Source organism: Notechis scutatus, chromosome 1 (genome assembly GCF_049901735.1).
Source record: "Notechis scutatus isolate UNSWTSFEM ecotype Mainland chromosome 1, rNotScu1.2, whole genome shotgun sequence".
Lineage (NCBI taxonomy): Eukaryota > Metazoa > Chordata > Lepidosauria > Squamata > Elapidae > Notechis > Notechis scutatus.
The window spans coordinates 877,598-898,492 of NC_142009.1; the positions used below are offsets into that span (position 1 = coordinate 877,598).

At 54.0% G+C, this 20,895-nt stretch overlaps 1 protein-coding gene and 1 long non-coding RNA gene across 2 annotated transcripts; one reads left to right on the forward strand and one right to left on the reverse strand.

The window, feature by feature from the left end:
* Positions 1–1,007: 1,007 nt before the first annotated feature.
* Positions 1,008–17,684, reverse strand: LINGO3 (leucine rich repeat and Ig domain containing 3). The gene is given in 3 exon segments (XM_087955264.1): positions 1,008–1,327; positions 1,330–2,864; positions 17,570–17,684. Coding segments are annotated over 2 exon segments (1,815 nt in total). The 5' UTR covers positions 2,831–2,864; positions 17,570–17,684; the 3' UTR covers positions 1,008–1,013.
* LOC148132644 (uncharacterized) lies at positions 4,856–5,715 on the forward strand. The gene is made up of 2 exons (XR_015747598.1): positions 4,856–5,137; positions 5,191–5,715. It is a non-coding gene; the product is annotated as an uncharacterized LOC148132644 (long non-coding RNA).
* Positions 17,685–20,895: the final 3,211 nt, after the last annotated feature.

Below are 20,895 nucleotides of genomic sequence, written 5' to 3' on the forward strand. Positions count from 1 at the left end.
ACCGGAGACTTTATGGCTAATTGCAATGTGTGAAAACTGCCCTTAGCTGCCAAGGGAAGAGCCGGGGCCCTGAGCCCCAAAGGTCCCGGGGGGGGGGCATGCACGAGCTCCATCCGGCCTGAGGCAGGCGCGGGGAGGGCGGGTCGGGGCTCAGCAGCGCCCCCTTCAGGACACCACGGAAGCCGTTGTCTCGCTGTAGCCTGAGAAGCTTCGGGGTTTTGCTCTTCGCCACCCTTGAATTCTGGCAGGGAAGAGGAGCTGCCGGCCAGTCCGCGGGCCTCTCCGCTGACCTGCCCCTGGGAGCGCTTCGGAGGCCGGCCACGGCTGCCGGTGCTCAGCTCTGCTTGGATGGGCCGAGGGGGGAGTAGCTGTCGCCCCCTCCCTTGCAGTCCTGTCACCTAGGAAGACGATGAACGCGGATATAAAACCATTTAAAAACGAACCCATCGACTAAACCTGGTTTGGTTTTTTTCAAAATTGTTGCTAAAAAAGAGGGGCCTCCGAGGCTGAAGGGAATTGCTCTCAGTGGTTGAAAAATGCATAGTTGAAATAGAAAACGCTGACTCGGCTCTGGGGGATTCCCAACCCCCCCCACCCGCTTGTATTCCCCACCTGGCCAACAGACATGGGGGGAGGAGATGGAAGCACAGTGAGGCAGACTCTGAGGCGGGGGAGGGCAGTTGATGTCTTGAGGGGGACAAAGGCCCTCCCCCAGCTGAAGCTGCTCCGGCCATCTGCCACAGGCAGTGGGAGGCAGCTGGTCACTTGCTTGCCAAAGGAGAGCTCTTGCCGGCGCCTGCAGGCTGACCTGGACCAGCTGCTGCCAGGAGAGCAGCCCCTCTGCCCCATCCTGGGGGGAGGCCTGGCCTTACAAGTGCTGACGCAGAGCATGAGTGGGGAGTGGGACGCAAGCCCTTGATTCCTGCCCCCCACCCCCCCGCAGCCGTGCAGTTCCGCTGAGGTGGAGCAGGGCAGTGGTGGCCTCCCTCCCTCCCAGTGGTGGCCAGGGGCCTTCAGATCATCTTCATATTGAACTTCCTGGCCCCGCCCTGCCCGGAAGCTGAGGTGGGGCCGTCCACCTTGCGGAAGGAGTACTCTCCGGCAAAGTTGTTCTTGTGCTGCCCCCGGCCGCGGCTCCAGACAAAGAGGAGCAGGAAGCAGAAGAGCACCACGCCCAGGAAGGTGATGCAGCCCATGGCCGTGGACACCAGGATGGTCTTGAGGTCCAGGGTGAACTTGACGAAGACCCGGGTGTCGTTGTGCCAAGTGTCGTTGAACTCGCCCAGCAACGAGGTCCGGTTGGCGTCCAGGTTGCCATCAGTGGGGGGCCCTTGACCGTCAGGATGGCAAAGTAGGTGTCATTGCCGGCAGTGTTGCTGGCGATGCAAATGTAGGTCCCGCTGTCCTGGGCCTGGGCGTAGCGGATCTCCAGCGACCCGCCGGGTGAGACGGTGGCCCGGCCCAAACTCTTGGAGGTGATCATCCGATGCTGAGGAGAGACCCAGCTGATGGAGGGCCTGGGCTCCCCCTCCGCCTGGCACTGGAAGGACACCGCCTGCCCCTCGTGAGCCATCACATGCTGGAGGTGGCGGTTCCGGATTTTGGGCTTTTGGCAGGTGAAGTACTCGAAGAGAATGGAGTCCGGGAAGTCGTGCAGGGCGTCGCCCTGGATCTCAAGGGGCGAGGAGCACATGGGTGGCTGCCCGTCGAAGTCCAGAGTCTTCCGGCGCTGGAGGACCCAGAGCAGGCGGCAGTCGCAGACAAGGGGGTTCTGGTCCACCCGAAGGGTCTCCAGGGTGTTGACAGAGTGGAAGGTGCTCTCTTCCAGGGTGGACAAGAGGTTGTTGGAGAGGTTCAGGAGGCGGATCTGCCTCAGCCCGGAGAGAGCCTGGGGCTCCACGGAGGCCAGCAGGGCGCCCACCATGTGGAGCTCCCTCAGCCGGGTGAGGTCCCGGAAGGAGCCCCTGGGCACGCTGCCAATGGGGTTGTAGGAGAGGTTGAGGTACACCAGGTGCCCCAGGCTCCTCAGCGCTGTGGCCGGCACGGCCGTGATGTTGGTGAAGGTGATGAAGAGGGAGGTGAGGTTGAGGCCCTGGAAGGCGTTGGCTGAAATGTCCTCCAGCAACGGCCAGTTGTCGATTTCCAGGAGCCGCAGGCGGCCGAGTTTCCGGAAGTTCTGATCTTCCAGCAGGCTGACACCGAGGTGCCTGAGCCGGAGGACCTCCAGGTTTTGCAGGCGAGAGAGGGACTCGGCAGAGAGGTCCGTCAGGTTGCACTTCTCGATGGTCAGCTCCCGCAGGCTGAGCAGGCCGGAGAAGGCCTTCCGAGAGATGTAGACCAGGTCGTTGTCCCCGACTTCGAGGTGCTTCAGGTTCCTCAGGTCTTGGAACGCGTAGTCCAGAAGGATGACGATTTTGTTCTCGCTGATGTCCAGGAGGCTGAGGTTGGCCAGTTTGTGGAAGACGCCCGCAGGGATCAGCTTGAGCTGGTTGCGTTGGAGCCGCAAGACTTGCAGGCTGAAGAGGTTGCCAAAGGCCCCAGGCTCCACACTGGAGATGACGTTCTCGCTCAAGTCGAGCTCTTCCAGCATGGGGAAGGAGGAGAGCTCACCCGCGTTCAGGCAGCGGATGCGGTTCTTGTTCAGCTCCAGGATCCTGGTCTCGGTCGGGATTCCCTCCGGGACGGACGTCAGGCGTTTCCGATGGCAGGTGACGGACCTGAGCTGAGGGACGCACTCACAGCGCGCTGGGCAGGCCCACCCGGGGGCAACACTCAGGAGGGAGCAGCAGGAGGCCAGGAGGAGAAAGCCATACTGCATTGTGTAGGGCATGGTCCTACAGGCACTTTACCATCTTCCCACGCACCTGGGAGAGAGAGAGAGAGAGAGAAGGGGGTTACTCAGACCCTGGCAGGCTTTGTGCTGTTCCCTCAGGCCTCACTCGGGAGCCCTGAACTCAGTGGTGGTATTCGACTGGTTCTGCCCGGTTCTGGAGAGCCGGTAGCGGCAATGAGCAGTGGGGACCGAACCGGTTCTCTTCGCTGCTCTGTATTTGGCCCACCCGCCTGCCCGGGCTCCCATACTCACTTTTATGGCCAGAATTCAAAGCGCAGCTGCTTTGCGCAGCGCAGAATAGCGCCGCGCGGCAGCTGCTGCAGTGACCAGCATTGTGCAGGCTTGCAAGAGGCAAGTTAGACCACCTCTGCGCCTGTGCAAAGTGCATGTTTGGCACGCACATGCACGCAAACTGTGCATGTGTGCAAAGCGCGGCCACCAAGCCACGGCCACCGAACCGGTGGCAACTTTATTTGAATACCACCACTGCAGAGAAGAAAGCTAAATTATGGCTATTTCTGCCAGTCTGGCATTGTTTTGTGACTGTAGCTATTAATGGATTAAACTACGAAGGGTGGATCCTGGAACACCGCCTGCGATGTGTGTGATCTGCAGAGGCAAGAAAAGCCACTTAGTGCTGTGCCTCAGTGCAGGGCCTGGGGGTGGGCGGGGGTAGCAGGAGGGAGGGAGGTGCTCAAAAAGGGTCACACACACACACACACACACACACACACACACAGGAGTCCTTTGAGACTTTGCAGGGTGGCCCAGACCAGTTCTTGGGGCAAGCAGAGAGACACTCAACCCTAGTTCAGAGCCAGTTCAGGCAGTGGTGGTATTCAAATAAAGTTGCCACCGGTTCGGTGGGCGTGGCTTGGTGGCCACGCTTTGTGCGCATGTACACTTTGCATGCATGCGTGCGCCCAACACGCACTTTGCGCAGGCGCAGAGGCGGTCTAACTTGCCTCCTACAAGCCTGCACGATACTGGTCGCTGCACAAAGCAGCTGCGCTTTGAATTCTGGCCATAAAAGTGAGTATGGGAGCCCGGGCAGGCGGGTGGGCCAAACACAGAGCAGCGAAGAGAACCGGTTCGGTCTCCACTGCTCATCGCCGCTACCGGCTCTCCAGAACTGGGCAGAACCGGTCGAATACCACCACTGCTTCTCTGTGAAGATACTGAATTCATCCGTGTCCCCTTCTATTTTTACTACTGCAGAACGCCTCAGGTGGCGGTGGGGGAGAGAGGGCAGAAGCTCAGAAAACCCACCCCCGGCCCAGACAGCAGGATGGGCACCCCTGTGATCTCCCTTTGGCGCAACTTCACCCAAGAAAGCCGGGGAAACCCCCTGGATGCTGGTAGGTTCTCCGGAAAGAGGGGAGACCTCCGAAGCTTCCCCCAGTCTTTGGTGGCCAGGTCTTCCCTGGCCCTCTGGGCTGACTGCCCAGGCAGAGCATTTGGGGGTGGGGAGGGCTTCATGGGAGGGGCTGGGGAGGAGAGGGAAGGAGCATAGGGGCCCTTCTTGCTTGCAAGGGATTCTTCCCCTGTGGCCCCAAGAGACCACCAGGGACTGGCAGCCGTTTCTTCCCATACCCGCCCCCCCCTCCCTTGCTGGGCACTCAGCTTGAAGGGCCGAACGCAGCCAATCTGCTTGTGCCAAACCTCCTCCTGCTGCAGTGAGTTAGGGAGGCGCCTGTCTGAGTCTCCTCCGAATGTCATCTCCGTGCTCTGGGCTCAAGGATGCTTTTGCCTGGGGAACGATTCCCAACTCTGCAGCCGTGGGCCTTGGGACTTAGAGAAAAAGAGAGAAAAAGGCTGTTCCAGTGCCCTGCGTAGTGTTCTTGGGCTGGTTCATAAGCGTCCAGGGACTCCCCTCGGAGGGCAAAGCTGGAGCTGTCAGAAGCCCTGGGAAACGACTGCCTGCCTGCGGCGGTGCTCCAGCTCCAGTCAGGCCCAGGCTCGCCGCTGACCTAGTTGAGGCAGCTTCAGGGGAAATCTAAGGCAGAGCAAGCTGCCCCCCCCCCCCCAGGTCTCAGCTCACAGAGCCTGCAAGGAATGAGAGCCGGAAGGGAGGACCACTTTTGCTCTCGCCCTGTGGCTCCCCCACAGAAGATGGCGGTGGCGGAAGTGCACTTGGGAACTTGTAAGGGATCATGTGCCACAGGTGCTGGTCGCTACCCGTAAAGCCCCACCTGCCCCAGAGCCCAATTGTGGGTAGGACCGCGTCTCTTCCTCGGTATCTGCCTGACTGATCTCTCGGGACCTTGGCAAGCCCCTTTCCCAGGTGCAGGGCCCACTCTCTCTGTGGAATGAGGCTCCCCCTGGAATCTGGAGGGCCCCTGCTCAGCTGAGAAAAGCTGGCTTGTCAGCCATGCCTTTGGTGGGGGGGGGAGGGACAGAGACCCTCCCTCGAGTGATCAGAGTGGAGACAGGGCCCAGATAGACCGGACAAGAAACGGAACCGGTTTATCTAAACTGTCCTTTATTGTGAAGCTGCATCAATGGAATCTTGCAGGTCTGGAAGTGCCGCACTTCCTTCGGCTGCTTTTGATCCATTAGGGCAGGTCGTCTCTCCGTCTCTTTCTGGGGTTGATTGGCGACTGGGGGCTCCTGCCCCTCTTTGTCCAATTGCTTCCTAGGCAGCATAACTTCCCCTCGTCTCCCACACGTCTCATTCCACTTTTGCAATTGACTGATGGTGAGTCAGTCAGTGCTGAAGGTGTTCCAGCGTCCGGAGGTTTGCACCTAAGGCTCCTATTCATTTTGGATGAATCACAGCCCAGTGCACTGTATGAAGGAGCTGGTGGTCTGCAATGCCCTTGCCCTGCCGAAAGGATGAAATACTGGATGATGGGATCCCTGGTTGTCCCTTTCTTCAAAAAGAAAGGAAAGAAAGGAAAGGAAGGAAGGAAGGAAGGAAGGAAGGAAGGAAGGAAGGAAGGAAGGAAGGAAGAAAGAAAGAAAGAAAGAAAGAAAGAAAGAAAGAAAGAAAGAAAGAAAAAGAAAAGAAGAAGAAAAAGAAAGAAAGAAAGAAAAGAAAGAAAGAAAGAAAAGAAAGAAAGAAAGAAAGAAAAAGAAGAAGAAGAAGAAAGAAAGAGAAAGAAAGAAAGAAAGAAAGAAAGAAAGAGAAAGAAGAAGAAAAAGAAAGAAAGAAAGAAAGAAAGAAAGAAAAGAAAGAAAGAAAGAAAGAAAAAGAAGAAGAAGAAGAAAGAAAGAGAAAGAAAGAAAGAAAGAAAGAGAAAGAAAGAAAGAAAGAAAGAAAGAAAGAAAGAAAGAAAGAAAGAAAGAAAAGCGGGGAGTCCTACAAGCTACAGAAAAGACAGGTTGTTTCTGGACAGACCAGTGAAATCAGCCCATGGGAATCTGGAAAGCACAGTGTGGATTACTAGAAGCCAAATTAAGTGGCTGGTCCCAGCTGGGTCAACCAAGGTGAGGTGGCCACCTTGGCTGCCAACCAAAGCCAGCAGGCACCTCTTTGGGCAGCGGCAATCCAGGAAGATGCTGGGAGCTGAACTCGCTTTGGTGACGAGGGCAATGGGGGGAGGAGGGGGCCACGTGTGAAGCCTCACCCCTCCATGTTTGTAACCAAGAAGCCTCCCACGTATAGAGAAGGTGGGCCGATTGTGGGGAGAGGCCCCAGATCAGAATCGCTGAGGAGCTTCCTGGGTCCTGGTAGCATTTATGGCGTGGTGGGTCAAAGCGTTCAGGCCGCTGAAGCTGCCGTTCAGGGAAAGAAACCCAAAGTGGCAAAGACAGAATTGCAGCAGCACGGACAGAGAAAGCTCAATCCAGCGAAAGATGAAACGAAGCCACAGACAGATTGGCATTTTACGCATCAGCAAATCGAGATGGATCCCCTAGCTCAGTCAGAAGATCCCACCGTTTGCTACTCAGAAAACATGAAAAGCAGAGAGGAACGGAGCTGCTTCCATAGGAAAGAACTACAAGGCCGAAATGTAGAACAACTCCCGTTTCTGCCAGTCCAATAATTTTTGAACTGTTGAGGCATTCTTTAAACAACCAAAATAATGCATATGGTAAGGGGACATCACTGGATGGGGGTATCCTCAATTTTCAAGGAAGGTATCAGGAATCACTCTGAATTTCTGAATCTCATTGTTAAGGAATCGGGAACTACGAAATGAAGTATGCCATCAAGAGACGTCTAAGGCATAAAACTCAGAAAGGATCTGAATGAAGAGTTCCAGAGAGGAGCAGTTAGAGGAGATGTGTAGCAACCAAATCTGCAAACAATGAAAATGGAAACAGAAACCAGAGGAAAATCTTCCATACTGAGCAGGTGTGATGGACGGTGCACCTGGGGAAGCAGCTAGGAGGTTGGTGGGGGGGGGTGTAGTCTTGGCAGCACAGAGCTTTGGGGGGGGGAGGCCTTGCATTCCAGAGAGAAGCCCAGATTAAGAGAGCGGAGGAGCCCCCAGCTGAAGTGGAGCTGTGAGGGGGAGAGGAAGAGGTTCAGGGCAGCCACACCCCAGATTCTCTCAGGACAGGCCTATCAGGATAGCTTTAGATAGGAAGGAATCTGTCAATTCCAGGCATTCCTCAACTTAAGACTGGTCACCTACTGACCATTCAAAGTTACAACCCTCCCAAAAGCTACCTATGACCCGGTAGCTCTGAAAGTTCAGATGGCCGACCCTGTAGTCACATGGCCGCATTTTGGGTGCTCAGCATTTACAACTGTTTGCAGAGTCACATGGTCACAATTTATAATGTTTTGGCCAGAAACTGGTGTCTGGTTCTCCTTTCAGGCAAAAATTGGCCCCCAGTGAACCAAGGGTTTGTTTAATAGCCACCACAAAAAGTGTGGCAAAGTCAGGTCAGTGGTGTGGGTGGCCCATTTTAAAACTTTCATGACTTACAACTGTCATTTCTAGGCTCATGTATGGTTCTAAATCAGGGACTGGCTGCAGGCTAAGCAAATAAAAGATTGGACTTGGCTGGATTTTGGGCCTGGCAGAAGGAGACCCCCAACCTCAGATGCGTGTGCTAAAGGACCCGACAAACAGGGAGAAACAGAAGGAAGACGCTCATTGCACTATGGAGACGTCAACCCACCTTAAGCATGAAGAAGGACAGAAGCGTTTTCAGATGCCAGCAAAATAGCAGTTAGCGTCATCGGAGGCAGCTTAGAGTCCTGATATGGAAAAGCAGGTGGGTGTCAGATGCTCAGGCCAGCTTTAGGAAAGGCCAAGGGGCAAGGGCCAGCTGATGCATGCTGGGTAATTGAGAGGGCCAAAGACTGACCCAGAGCCTGCATCTGCCTCATTGATCACCCTCTGATGGCAGTTTAAATTGCTTCCATTGCATTTCATTCCCAGATGTTGTGGGAGGAGCTGCTGGCTGCTTGTGAAGGAAGCAGAGGGTGAATAGAAAGGAGAAAGATAACGGCACGCGAATCATATAACTATAAACCAAGAATACCAATAAGACATTTAGGGTGAGTGTGCACTTGAGATTGTGATTTTATTTTATTTCAAAATGACCAGCTTAGTTCAGTGTAATACTTGTTTTACAGCTGTCTTTCACAGTACTCTTTTCAAACTTAGATACTGTCTTCTTTGTAAAAAAAATGACCAGTCTACATGGACAGATTACCTATCTAGAATCTGTAATCTGTGTTCTCCAAGCAGAAATTAGGCGTCCAATCCAGCCATCTATTGAGCTGCCGTGCTACCAGCCCCCACTACCACAAAGATCCTACAGGAAAAGGGCAGTATGGACAACCGTGGGATCAGGCAGGGTGAGAGCTGTGGACCATAGACACAAAGCTTTTGCTGTGTCCCAGCATAACGGATACAGTGCCCTTGCTGACCTTAATAGGGACACTAAAGTGACAGGTCAAGGTAGTTGTGATAATGATAACTCAAGTAAGCCGGGGATCATGGTCCTAGAAGAAGAACTTACTTTGGAAAGGAGAAAGTGTGAATCAGGTATTATGCACCAGTCACACAAGAAGAGCAAGACATCCAAAAAGAGAAGCCACCTTCTGGTTGGGGACTCAATTGTAAGGGATGTAAATTTAGGAAAGGATACTGAGGTTTTGAAAGAGGTCAGGTGTCTACCGGGTGCTACTGCCAGCAGAGACAAGAAGCGTATTCTTAAGATAGTCAAGAATGCCAGCAAGGACTGTGATGTTGATGCTATTATACATCTTGGTACAAATGATCTATCCCAGAAGGATGTACTTTCTGTTCAGAAAGACTTCCAGAGCTTGGGGCATGAACTTAGTAATATGGGCTGTAGGCTTATCTTTTCAGAGGTTCTACCAGTGTACAAGGAACAAAAAGGGAAAGGGCAGCGTGTAGCAGAGTTTAATGTGTGGCTAAAGGAGTGGTGTAAAAGGGAAGGCTTTGGTTTTATTAGTCATGATGTCTGCAGCTGGTCCAATGAAAAACTGTACAAAAGAGATGGTTTGCATCCATCAAAGAAAGGGACTGAGTTACTTGGCATTAAATTCACAGATTTCCTGGATAAACATTTAAACTGAACAGCAGGGACAGAGAATTAATGGATTCAGAACATTTCTGTCCCCAGCAACCTAAAAACTAATAAGGATACCAGTGCATGCAAAATAGATGTTTGTGCAGGTAAGATTATCAACCTTGATGCCAATCAAAACCAAGCATTTAATAGTGTCATACCATGTGCACTAATCAAACAGGTGGCAAGAAAGTAGGGACAGGCAGGCACAACACAGGTTATGTAGACAGTAAACACAGCATCAGACATAAATATCTCAAGTGCCTATATACAAATGCACAAAGTCTGGGGAACAAACAGGGTGAACTCGAACTACAAATACATGAAGGTAAATATGATATAGTTGGAATAACAGAAACTTGGTGGGATGAAACCCATGATTGGGACATACTGGTAGAAGGATACAAACTATTTTAAAAAAAACCAGACCCCATAAAAGAGGAGGTGGAGTTGCACTGTATGTAAAGGACCACTATATTGCTACAGAAATGCATGAAACCAAAGATGAAAACCTCCTAGAATGCATATGGGTCAATATAAAAGAAAAAAAAGAATGACATGGCCATAGGTGTATATTATAGGCCACCCAATCAAGCGGAAAAAAAATAGATGTCCTTTTTGCCAGCCAACTAACAAACATATGCAGGAAACACACAACAATAGTAATGGGAGACTTCAATTACCCTGATATCAACTGGAAAACTAATTCTGCACCAAGTGAGAAATCAAATAAGTTCCTGACCAACCTAGCTGATGACTTTGTTGTCCAAAAGGTAGAAGGTGAAACTAGAGGGACAGCCATACTGGACTTAATTCTTACAAACAGAGAAGAAGTGATAGAGGGAGTTGAAACTGCAGGAACCTTGGGTGAGAGTGACCATGTCATACTAGAATTCAACATAACACAAAAACAAGCAACAGAGCATAATGACACCAGAGTCTTGGATTTTAAAAGTGCTGATTTCAATAAACTCAGAACTTGGGAAAGATTCCATGGATGAAAATCCTAAAGGGGAAAACAAGAATCTTGGGCAACTCTAAAAAGTATGATCATAGAAGCCCAGACCAGCACAATACCACTGAGAAAGAAAAACAAGAAATCCAAGAAGAAACCAGCATGGCTGCACAAAGATCTCTGGCAAATTGAAAGAAAAAATGGACAAGTACAAAAAATGGAAAGAAGGACATACAACTAAGGCAGAATATCAGCAGATAGCCAGAATCTGCAAAGACGAAGTCAGGATAGCAAAGGCTCAGAACGAACAAAGACTTGCAACAAAAGTCAAAGATAATAAAAAAAGTTTCTTCCAACATATAAATAACAAGAAAAAAATCAAGGAAACAGTCGGTCCACTAAAGAGAGAAGATGGCAAGGAAGTAACAGGCAACAGAGAGAAAGCAGAACTGCTTAACTCATTCTTTGCATCTGTCTTCACGCAAAAAGAAACTATAGCTCAACCCACCAAAAACATAACTGTAAAAAACAGACCAGAAATAAAAGTTAAAATAAGCAAAAAAATAGTAAGAGAACACCTGTCTGATCTCGATGAAAACAAATCACCGGGATCTGATGGATTACATCTCAGAGTTATAAAGGAGCTGGCAGAGGTCATCTCAGAACCACTGCACCATATCTTTCAAAAATCCTGGAGCGCCGGAGAACTACCAGAGGACTGGAAAAGAGCTGATGTGGTTCCCATCTTCAAAAAAGGAGAAAAAAAAACAGACCCAGGAAACTATAGACCAATCAGCCTAACATCAATACCCGGGAAGATACTGGAAAAGGTAATAAAAAAAAAAAACAGATCTGACATCTACCGTGTTTCTCATATAATAAGGCCGGGTCTTATTTTTTTTTGAGCCCCGAAAAAATGGCTAGGCCGTCTTTTCGGGGGTGACTTAATTCCCCCCCTTGCATCTTAGGGTGGGCGGCGACGGCTTGGATGTTGACCTCGGCGTTGGTGGGGCACTTCGTATCGGGGTCAATGCAGGCAGCACCATATCTGGGTATGCAACAAAAGTACTTCCTAACGGCAAGCCCCCCCACCATTCCCCCCCATTTCGCATGTGTTAATATAGGCCGTAATTTGGGGGGAGGGGCTTAATTTCATTTCATGCCTATAAAACATGCTGGGACTTCCTATTGGGGGAGGCCGTATTGTTGGAGAAACAGGGTAGAAACAAGTAAAGTAATAACTAGCAGTCAGCATGGGTTTGTTAAGAACAGATCATGCCAAACCAATCTTATTTCATTCTTCAACACAGTGACAAGTGAGTAGACCAGCAAAATACTGTGGACATAATATATTTAGATTTCAGCAAGGCATTTGACAAAGTAGACCACAACCTACTTCTTAGTAGGCGAGAAAAAGTGGAATAGATAACACCACCATGAGATGGATTCGCAACTGGCTGACAAACTGTACTCAAGGAGTAGTCCTTAATGGGTCTAAGTCTACATGGAGGGAAGTAAGCAGTGGGGTGCCACAAGGTTCCGTCTTAGGCCCAGGACTCTTCAATGTCTTCATAAACGATGAGGGTATAGAAGGGGAAGTTACCAAATTTGCAGATGATACTAAGCTGGCAGGAATAGCCAACACCCAAGAAGATAGGCTGAAGGTCCAGATGGATCTTGACAGACTTGAACACTGGGCCCTATCTAACAAAATGAAATTCAATATAGAGAAAAGTAAAGTCCCACACTTAGGCAAGAAAAACCAGAAGTACACATATAGACTGGGTGAAACCAGGCTCAATAGCAGGAACTGTGAGAGGGATCTTGGAGTCTTAGTGGACAACCAGCTAAATATGAGCCAGCAGGGTGCAGCAGCAGCCAAAAAGGCTAATGCAATCCTAAATTGTATTAACAGAGGGATACAGTCAAGATCAAGGGAAGTACTCATACCACTCTATAAAGCCTTAGTAAGACTACACCTAGAGTACTGCATCCAGTTTTGTTCACCACATTATAAAAAAGATGTTGAGACTCTAGAAAAAATACAGAGAAGAGCAACCAGGATGATTAGGGGACTGGAGGCTAAAACATACAACGAACAGTTGCAAGAACTGGGCCCGGCTAGTCTAGTAAAGAGAAGGACCAGGGGAGACATGATAGCGGTCTTCCAATATTTGAGGGGCTGCCCCAGAGGAGGAAGGGATCAAGCTATTTTCTAAAGCGCCTGTAGGCCAGACAAGGAATAATGGATGGAAACTGAACAAGGAGAGATTTAACCTGGAAATAAGGAGAAACTTTCTGACAGTGAGAACAATCAACCAATGGAACAGAAGTTGCCCTCGGAAGTTGTGGGAGCGCCATCACTTGAGACTTTCCAGAAGAGACTGGACTGCCATTTGTCAGAAATGGTGTAGGGTCTCCCGCTTGGGCGGGGGGTTGGACTAGATGACCTACAAGGTCTCTGATTATCTGTTATCTGATCACAGAAGGGCCTCCCACTAGGTTGACGTATGAAACTCTGGGATGGCCTAGGAAATTGGGAATTCTAACACGGCCCATCCTTTGCCCCTCCCATCTGGACTGTGACCAGGTATGGCAATAGCCCTTTGACTTCTATGTGTCATGCCCCTGGTGGAGACTGACTCTGACCCAGGCCCATCCCCTATCCATCCTAGGGCACGCAGGGAGGTAAACTGTGGTCTACTCAGGAGGAGACGGTCATGATCCTCTTCATGGGATGCAGGTGTGAGGTCTGCATAAGAGTTTGGACCTGCATCCTAACAGATGTTGGAGACAATTAGTGTTTTATTTCTAAAGAAGGTTTATCTTGGTTGGCGTTCTTCCAACGGACTGTCCCTGGTTATCTTCCTGAAGCTGGCAATTATCTATCCTGGTCTGTCGAGGAACTTTATTCAACGTGGTTTGTTTTTAGTTTTTGCTTCGTTATTGGCACTTTGAATGTGAACTGTGTTTCTTGCCTTTGAAATGTTATTTTGAAAACAGTTTACTTCTCCACTGTGAACAATTAAACAGTGAAGCCAAGTTGAAGGCATTAAAGGACTTTTAGTTACGTTTTGGATTTTGTTATATTTCTGATATACTCTGGGTCATCACAATATGCCCCTTCACAGTGCTTTACAGCCCCCTCTGAGCGGTTTACAGAGTCGGCCTCTTGTGCCCAACAATCTGGGTCCTCATTTGACTGACCTCCGAAGGACAGAAGGCTGTCAACCTTGAGCTGGTCAGTATAAAAATCCGGACTACAGGCACAATAAGCCTGCAATGTTGCATTCTAACCACGGTGCTGCCAGGGGCTCCATATAGCTTTGCATGAGGACAATGAGATATCCTGGAATTACCCACCCACCTCCAACATCGGGGGTGGGAGGAGTTCAGTCCTTCATTTTTATAAGCCAAGAACCAAGAAGAGGAGAGGGGCTGTGAGCTGTCCAAGTTCAAGTGTTGGTGGGGCGGGGTGGGGGGGGTGGGGAATGTCAGAAGGCTTCCAGACTGCAGGGAGATTGGGGGACGCATGTGGGAGTCAGCCTAGGCATCCAGAATCTGCCTCCTTGGCACTGGCCAACAGGCACCACCTGGCAAACACAGGCATGGGATTACGGCTCTTCTTCATCCATTATGCAGGTTGCAGAACTCGGTGGTTGCCAGGAGGGGGAGCAGGAGGTCAACCCTCCCCCCTCACAATTGCCTGCTCTTTGGGTGGGTGGGAGCAGGTGGGTGGGGAGGGAGGGCTTCCTCAGAGAAGGCTGGATGGAAAGAAGGTGGCTGAGCCATCAAAGCGGCCTACTCAGAAGGCCTCTTGGGCCGGCAACCCTTGGGGAAAAGCCCCTCCTGAGCCCCGGCTTGTGGGCCTAAGGCCCCTTCTGCCAGTGGTGGGACTCAAATGTTTTTACTACCAGTTCTGTGGGTGTGGCTTGGTGGGTGTGCTGTCCCAGGCAGCCTATGGGAATTGGATAGTTACTTAGGAATTTTGAGCTGTCCCCTTAAGGGAATGCATCATGGTAAATGTAGTTAAAGGTATCCTGGGAAATGTAGTCCAGGTCACATGGCCACATCTGTAACCCCGATTGGTCACTAATTTGACCCTAGATGGACTCGCAACTGGCAGGGTCCCACGTGGGCTGGCCAGCCCCTCGCTCCACAGCCTGACAGCTGGCATCCTGGAAGCATCCCCTGAGGGCTGGAAGGAAGAATCTCCTTCCTGGCCACACAAAAACCAGCAGGGAGTCCTTGGCTGCAGCTGGTCTGTCCCCCCCCCCCCCCCCCCCCCGCGGACACAGGGCGGCGGTCTTCAGCCTCCCCGTCAGGGCTCTTGATTCCCGCCGCTAAATAGGTCTTTCTTTCCCAGCTGTCTTCCACAATGGAGGCGAGGCCCCGGGGGGGGCCTTTTGTTCCAGAGAGCAGTGCCGAGATCTGGCACACCCAGGGCTCCTCTGGGGCTCTTGCCTCTGCCGCAAGGAAGGCGCGGAGGTCATGGTGACTTAGTTCCCTACGAAGGTGGGCCTGCTCTTCGCCCTCCGCCCAAGAGCAGCTCAGCAGCTGAGGGGGATTCATGCAAGGACCCCCCCCCTTTCCCCATCCTGCCCTGGGCATTTTGTGACAGCCAGCAACTCAGCGCATCCCCAAACTGCCCGCCCCTCCTTTCGGATGCCTCCAGGTACACCCCAAGGCCTCCTGCCTGGGACTGAGAGCCCCTTCCCTGAAACAGCTGGAGAGCCCCCTCTCCGCCCAGGCTGCCCTTTGGCCCTAATGGAGGCCTCCAGCAGTGGCTGCGGGGGGTGCGGGGGGTGGGGGGGTGGACAGGGGCTCCAGAGCACCCTTGCCGGAGGGCTCCCCAGATCAAGGGACGGGAATGGTTGCAGTGATGCAGAGGCACATCCCCTCCCCACCTGCCTTTCAAAGAGAGGAGGAGGAGGCATCAGATTACCTTGGTCATGGTTGCCTAGCAACCGGCCAGCACCTTGCAGGTAAGGGAGCCCTGGGTGGGTTGGGAAAACAGGCCAGGAACACTCAGTTGTTGTCAGCTTGTGGGGAGAAGGGCCGGCTTAGCGCTGCTGTGGCCAGACGTAGAGGCCCCCTTTCAATCCAGACACGATCCATACACAGCTGGTGTTCCTGCCTCCCCGCACCCCCACCCCCCCCGCAGCAAGGTTTGAGCCTCACGGAGGCTTCCAGTCACTGACTTTGGTCAGCGTGGGTCCAGCTCCCTCCCGGTCAGATGGGAGCAGATCTGGGTAAGCATTTCCTTAGCAGAAACCGCAACGCACACAACGGCTGGTGGGGGGAACCAACACAGGACCTACAACAGCTAAAATGTCACTAAAAACAGCCGGGGGGATAGACAGAAGTCTGGAGGGGTTGTTTTGAGTGCAGCTGGTCCCCCAATTGTGGAGGTGCAGCAGGTCTTTGCTTGGTTCTCTCTCAACCTACGGCGAGAGGCGGCCAGGATGCTGGCTTGGCTGGCTTCAGATTCCTGGATGGACGGTGGTGCAGGGCTGGAGGGCTATCGGCCTTGGGGGCACCATGGCTGCCCCTGGAGGCCACCCCTTGGCAGGCAGGCCCTTGGGCAGTTGATGGGCCAGGCTCCCACCTGGCCCTGCCTGGCTTCCCTTCTGATGTTCAGGAAAACATGCAGCCTTGAGGATGCAGGGTCCCCTCTCCCCCGCCCGCCCGCCTCCCCCTCCCAACCCCGTGGAGGGGGGCTGAAGAGCGAGGCCCATTCCGGAGCTGATCCCTGTGCAGCTGCCTGGGGAGCGTCTGAGAAGCTGGGGCCTGTCCTCCCCCACCCACCCTGGACCCTCCTGCTTCATTCAGAGAGCCAAGCAGGAGGGGGGGCCTGTGCCGGGGGATGCCTGGCGTATCCATTCTGGGGGGTGGGGAGGTGCTTCTTGCAGTGGCAGGGAAATCACAGGCAGAGGCCGCTTGGGAGAAGAAGGCAAGCTGCCCGGCTGGCAGAGGGCGGGTGGTGACCTGCCACCTGAAGCCCGGCCGCAGCAGGGATTTTCGGCTCCAGTTGCATTAATGGTGGCCGAGCCTGGCTGCCTGGGGAAGGCTGGCCACATCGCAGGGGTGCTGGAGGACCACAGAGGGGGCTTTAGGGATGGTTCGGGGCTGGCAGCCTCGTCCTGCCTAGGCGGATTGATTCACTCAGGCTCACAAGCTGCTGGCCTGGAAGCTGCCCTGCGCAGCCTTGTTCCCCGCTCCAGTCTGAAGATCGGCTCCCCCCCAGGTTTTCACACCGAGGCTAGGCGGCCTGCCAGCCTTGAAGCCGTTCGCAAGTGGGCCGGGCCGAGCAGGAGCATAAGCACTCTGGGGCTTTGGGAGGTTTTCAGGCAGGCAGGCAGGGAGGGCCCTTGCCTGGGGGCCAGAGCAGCCTCCCCCCACACCCCCAGCCCCTCTGCGCTTTCAGCATAGAAGTGCCTTCCTGTCCGCCCATTGGGAGAAAAGCTGCAAAGGATTGTCATCTAAAAGTTTATTCCTCAGAAACCGCCACCAGACTATATTATAGCCACATGGATGGAGTCAGCACACAAACCAACTAAAGCCGCCCCCCCATGCCCCAAAATGTCCCAAGTGAGGCGAACAACCCAGCAGCCCCAGAGGGAAAAACAGGAGTCATCTACCACATGCCGCAACGAGGGCCCCAACCACTACGCAGGGCAAGCAGGCAGAAGGCGGGCAGAACTCATCCAGGAACGGCAACGAGCAGCCAGAAGACGCGAGACGGAGGCTCTTGGATCTAGTTTCAACTGGGGAACCGTGACCCCCCCCCCTGGACCAAGCCAAGCCCCAAAAGAAATGCCAGGGGGTTTCCAGAAGTCTGGACAAATGGGCCATCAATCGGACCCCAAAATGAGACCTACACTGGGTGCAAAGGAGACACTCCACAAAAGGAAACGAAGAGAGCGAAATGCTTCCCCCAGCAATCAGCACACAGATGAGCATGGCCTTAACTCCAGGATCAACATCAGACCAGCAATAATCAACAATGTCCCTGTCAAGAAACTGCCAAACAAGCTGAACAAGAAATGGCCCAACCAAAGAGTCTCTGAGGAGCAGCCCCAGCCACGCGGACAGGGAGAGGAGACCAGAAGGACGTTGACTGAGAGCAACTGCCCCCCCGCCTTCTGATGCTGTTGCCCAGTTTGGGTCATGAAACCTCAAGAAAACAATCTGGCTCAGAGAGCCCCCAGGGCCCCCTCCGTCCAACGCTGGGCTGCAAATATTCTCCTCTGGTATCCGTACCTGGAAAGTCTACCTACCTCCGGAGGCATCTGGAAGGCGCAGCCCCTGGAGCGTGGCTTCACTCTTCCTGAAATTCTTCCAGTGGATAAAACAGCTGCCAGCCTTGAGGGGAGCTGCTCTGTTTGTGTCACCAAGGCCAGAGCTATTTTTAGAAAATCCTAGATGCAGCCGGGAGCACGGAGGGATGTCCAGGCAGCTCCCAAAAGGGGAACAGCCGGGCGAGGGAGGGAGCAGCTGGGGGCTTCCCTCTTTCTGCCAGGCTGTAAGGGAGGTTCTTGGGAGGGATTGCCCCCCTATCATCCTCAGCCCCCTCCTGCCCAGGAACAGGTCCTGGGGGAGGAGGGGGGCTTCTGAGCCCTGCAAGGACCCCTGGGTCTTGCTGTCCTGGAGGCTCAACAGCCACCTGCCTGCCTGCTGGAGGGGGGATGCTCAGCAGGCCAGAGGGGGAGCAAGGCTGGGGGGGGGCGGTGTCGAGTGAAGGGGCAGCTGGGGATTGCAAGGAGAGGCTGGAAACAGGATCAGAGCCTGGCCATCAGTTAGCGGAGGCTGAGGCCTGGGCTGGCCAGCCCAAAGCAGGGGCTCCCTCCCAATTCTGGGACTGTCTGCACCAAGGGCTCCTCCTCACTGCTGGCACCCATGGATCTGTGTGGGAGGAGGCCTGGGTTTTAGCACCCCCCCCCATCTCCCACCTGGGCTGGGATGGGGAGTAACATCAGCATAAGGACTTGCCTGAGGCTGTGTACCTGTGGCTGTGGGTCTCCTCTCCCAGCTGCAAGGCTCCACGGTGAAGGTGGAAGGTGGGGGGTGCCACAACCATCTGCATGGTCACTCCCAATGGCCCAGCCTCTGCTTTGCCCCCTGCCCGCAATCTGGTATGGGTAGAGAGGTAGCTGGGTCCAGCTCTTTCACTTCCATCTGCAGCCCCCCTTTCAGGACAGACCTGCCCGGGCCAGCCACCCACCCACCCAGAAAAAGGGCCAGATTGACAGCACAACTAGTTTTGATGGGAAATTCTCTCCCTCGAGGTGTGTTTTCCTGCAGGTAACTTGGGGAGGGCAGCCTCTCACAAAGCTCATGTGGGGATGTCCACCCAGGAAATGGATCCACGCAGGGCCGTCTCTCCTTGGTCCAGCTTTAGGCCTGCTTGATCCTTGCATCCTGCAATTGATCAGGACCGGGCAGGAAGCAAGCTGAATGAATCTAAAGTACTCAGGTCCACTTGAGAAATGTCCCCAGGCCATGTGGGATCTCCTCCCCCCCTCCGCAGTCTTCCTGCATGGCAGTGCCGCCAAGAGAGCACATTACACAAGCTGCAGCTACAGTTTGAGGGCTGCAGCTTGGAAAAGCAATGGGGAGGGGCACCCAGGGAGTAATTGTCTCCTGGGACCACTGCCATCTTTAAGGCTGGCGTTCCTTGAAGCCCAAGAGGCCCTGTAAAAATACCAGCATGGCTTTCTCTGCCCTGCATCCTGGCTCAAGGAACGGCCACTCTCCCCCACCCGCTCCACACGCCCACTGCGGGATCCTCTCGGAGGGCTCCTTCCTGTTCTGGGGCCCAAGGGGTTGCCCGTCCTCAGCATCCAAGGAAGAAGAGCCCCCTCCCCACCCGGCAGGCCACCCCTGGTTGATCCCCTAGGAATCAGAGGGGCCCAAAGGGACGCACACGTGTGGGGCCGGCCTCCATGGGTTGAACCACACTAGGAACACACGGCGACCCTCTCCCCACCTGAGACAGGGAGGGGCAGCCTAAAGGACCCTGCATGACCCACCAGAGAGGAGAGCCTGTCCGAGAGGGAAACCTAACCCCCCTCACTTAATCTTGCAGATGCTTGCTCTGCCCTATCAGCCTCCCCACTAAAAAGGCCTGTCGTGGTGGGGCGGGTAAGGGAGACCGAGAGGGACCCCTCAAGGCGCCCCAGTCTTACCCTGGCTGAGCAGAAAGGCTTCTCCCGGGACAGGGACAGAGAGAGGCAGACTGGCTGCTCCGCATTCAGATCCCCTCGGCCCACCCAGGGCAGTTTGGGCAGCTTGGGGCAATTTCCACTTGGAGGGGAGCAACCCACCCCCTGCCCCACAGGCGTGCTTAGCCTTTTCCACCCCCAGTGGAGGTCAGGCTGGCTCAGCCTGTGACAGAGGAGCAAGTGCTCAGCCTGGGGAAAGTGGGGAGTGAGTGCCTCTCTCGGTGCCCCGGCAAAAGTAGAGCTGTCCTGCAGGGCTTGCGGAAGAGCTGCCAGAGGGAGCGGGTCACAGAACAGAATCTCCTGCCAACGTGTGGCTGGATCAGCCCTTCTCAGGACTGGACAGCTCTGGCCAATTGGACACGACTGGCCAGTCAGCAGAAGCAACAGAAAATTGGGGTCACAGCTGGCAGAAAGTGGGCAGAGACAATTGGGTGTCAAACCTCACTGCCAAATCAACCTGCAAAGATGGCAGCTTGCCCAAAGAGAGAGAATCCAGCGGGAAAGTCCCCTGGGTCCTGGAATGATTTGCACCTGGGACTGGAGAAAAGCACAGGAGACCGCCAGCCGGGGCAGCCCCCCCCCCAGTTTGCAGGGGATTCTGCTCTGTGCCTGCTTTCCTCTGGGTGGGAGCTGTCACTTGCAGAGGCTGCCGTCCTGGACCCTTCACCTTCACACCACCCCCTGCAGGGGGGGGCGCAGGGCTGCTGGTTGGTGGGCTTTGGAGGCCTGAAATCCACATGGCCTGGCATTGCCTCCCTCTCTGGGCAGAGAGAGGTGCCCAGAGGTACCATCCGCGGAATGGGCCCACAGAGGAAGCGGGAGGGGGGACGGGACAGAAGTTTAAAGGGGAGGGGAGAATGGGAGGTACAGGGCACAGCTAAGAGCACCCAGAGAAACAAGCCTCGCTGACTGGGAGGCATTTCGGAAGTGAAAAGAGCCCTAAACTCCGAGGAAGGTAGGAGATAATTCAACACGGCAGAGAAGTCAGAAAGGCACCCGCGAGGGAAATAGAGCCCAGATTTCTGAAATATAACCGGCCCAGAAGCCCTCTCTTCTCGGGGGAGCCGGGGACAAACGTGGCTCTCGACAAAGAACTCCCCCACACACATGCACACGCTGCCCCTTGCCTGGGAAGCAACAAGGCGGCGCGGGGCGGGGAGGACAGGTAACGCGCCCCGGTGCCTGAGGGCTTGGGATCTGAAGCAGCCCCTGGTCCGCCCAGCTGCCCGCCGGGGATTTGGCACCGCAGGCCGCTGGCCCTCCCCCTGCAGGATCACCCCCGACCGGCAGCCCCCTTTCCTAAAGGCCTCCTCCTGCTCCGGCGGCCCTTTAGTCCGCGGGCCGGGCAGGGGTCTGACTTGCGCACCCCGAAAGCGCCATCC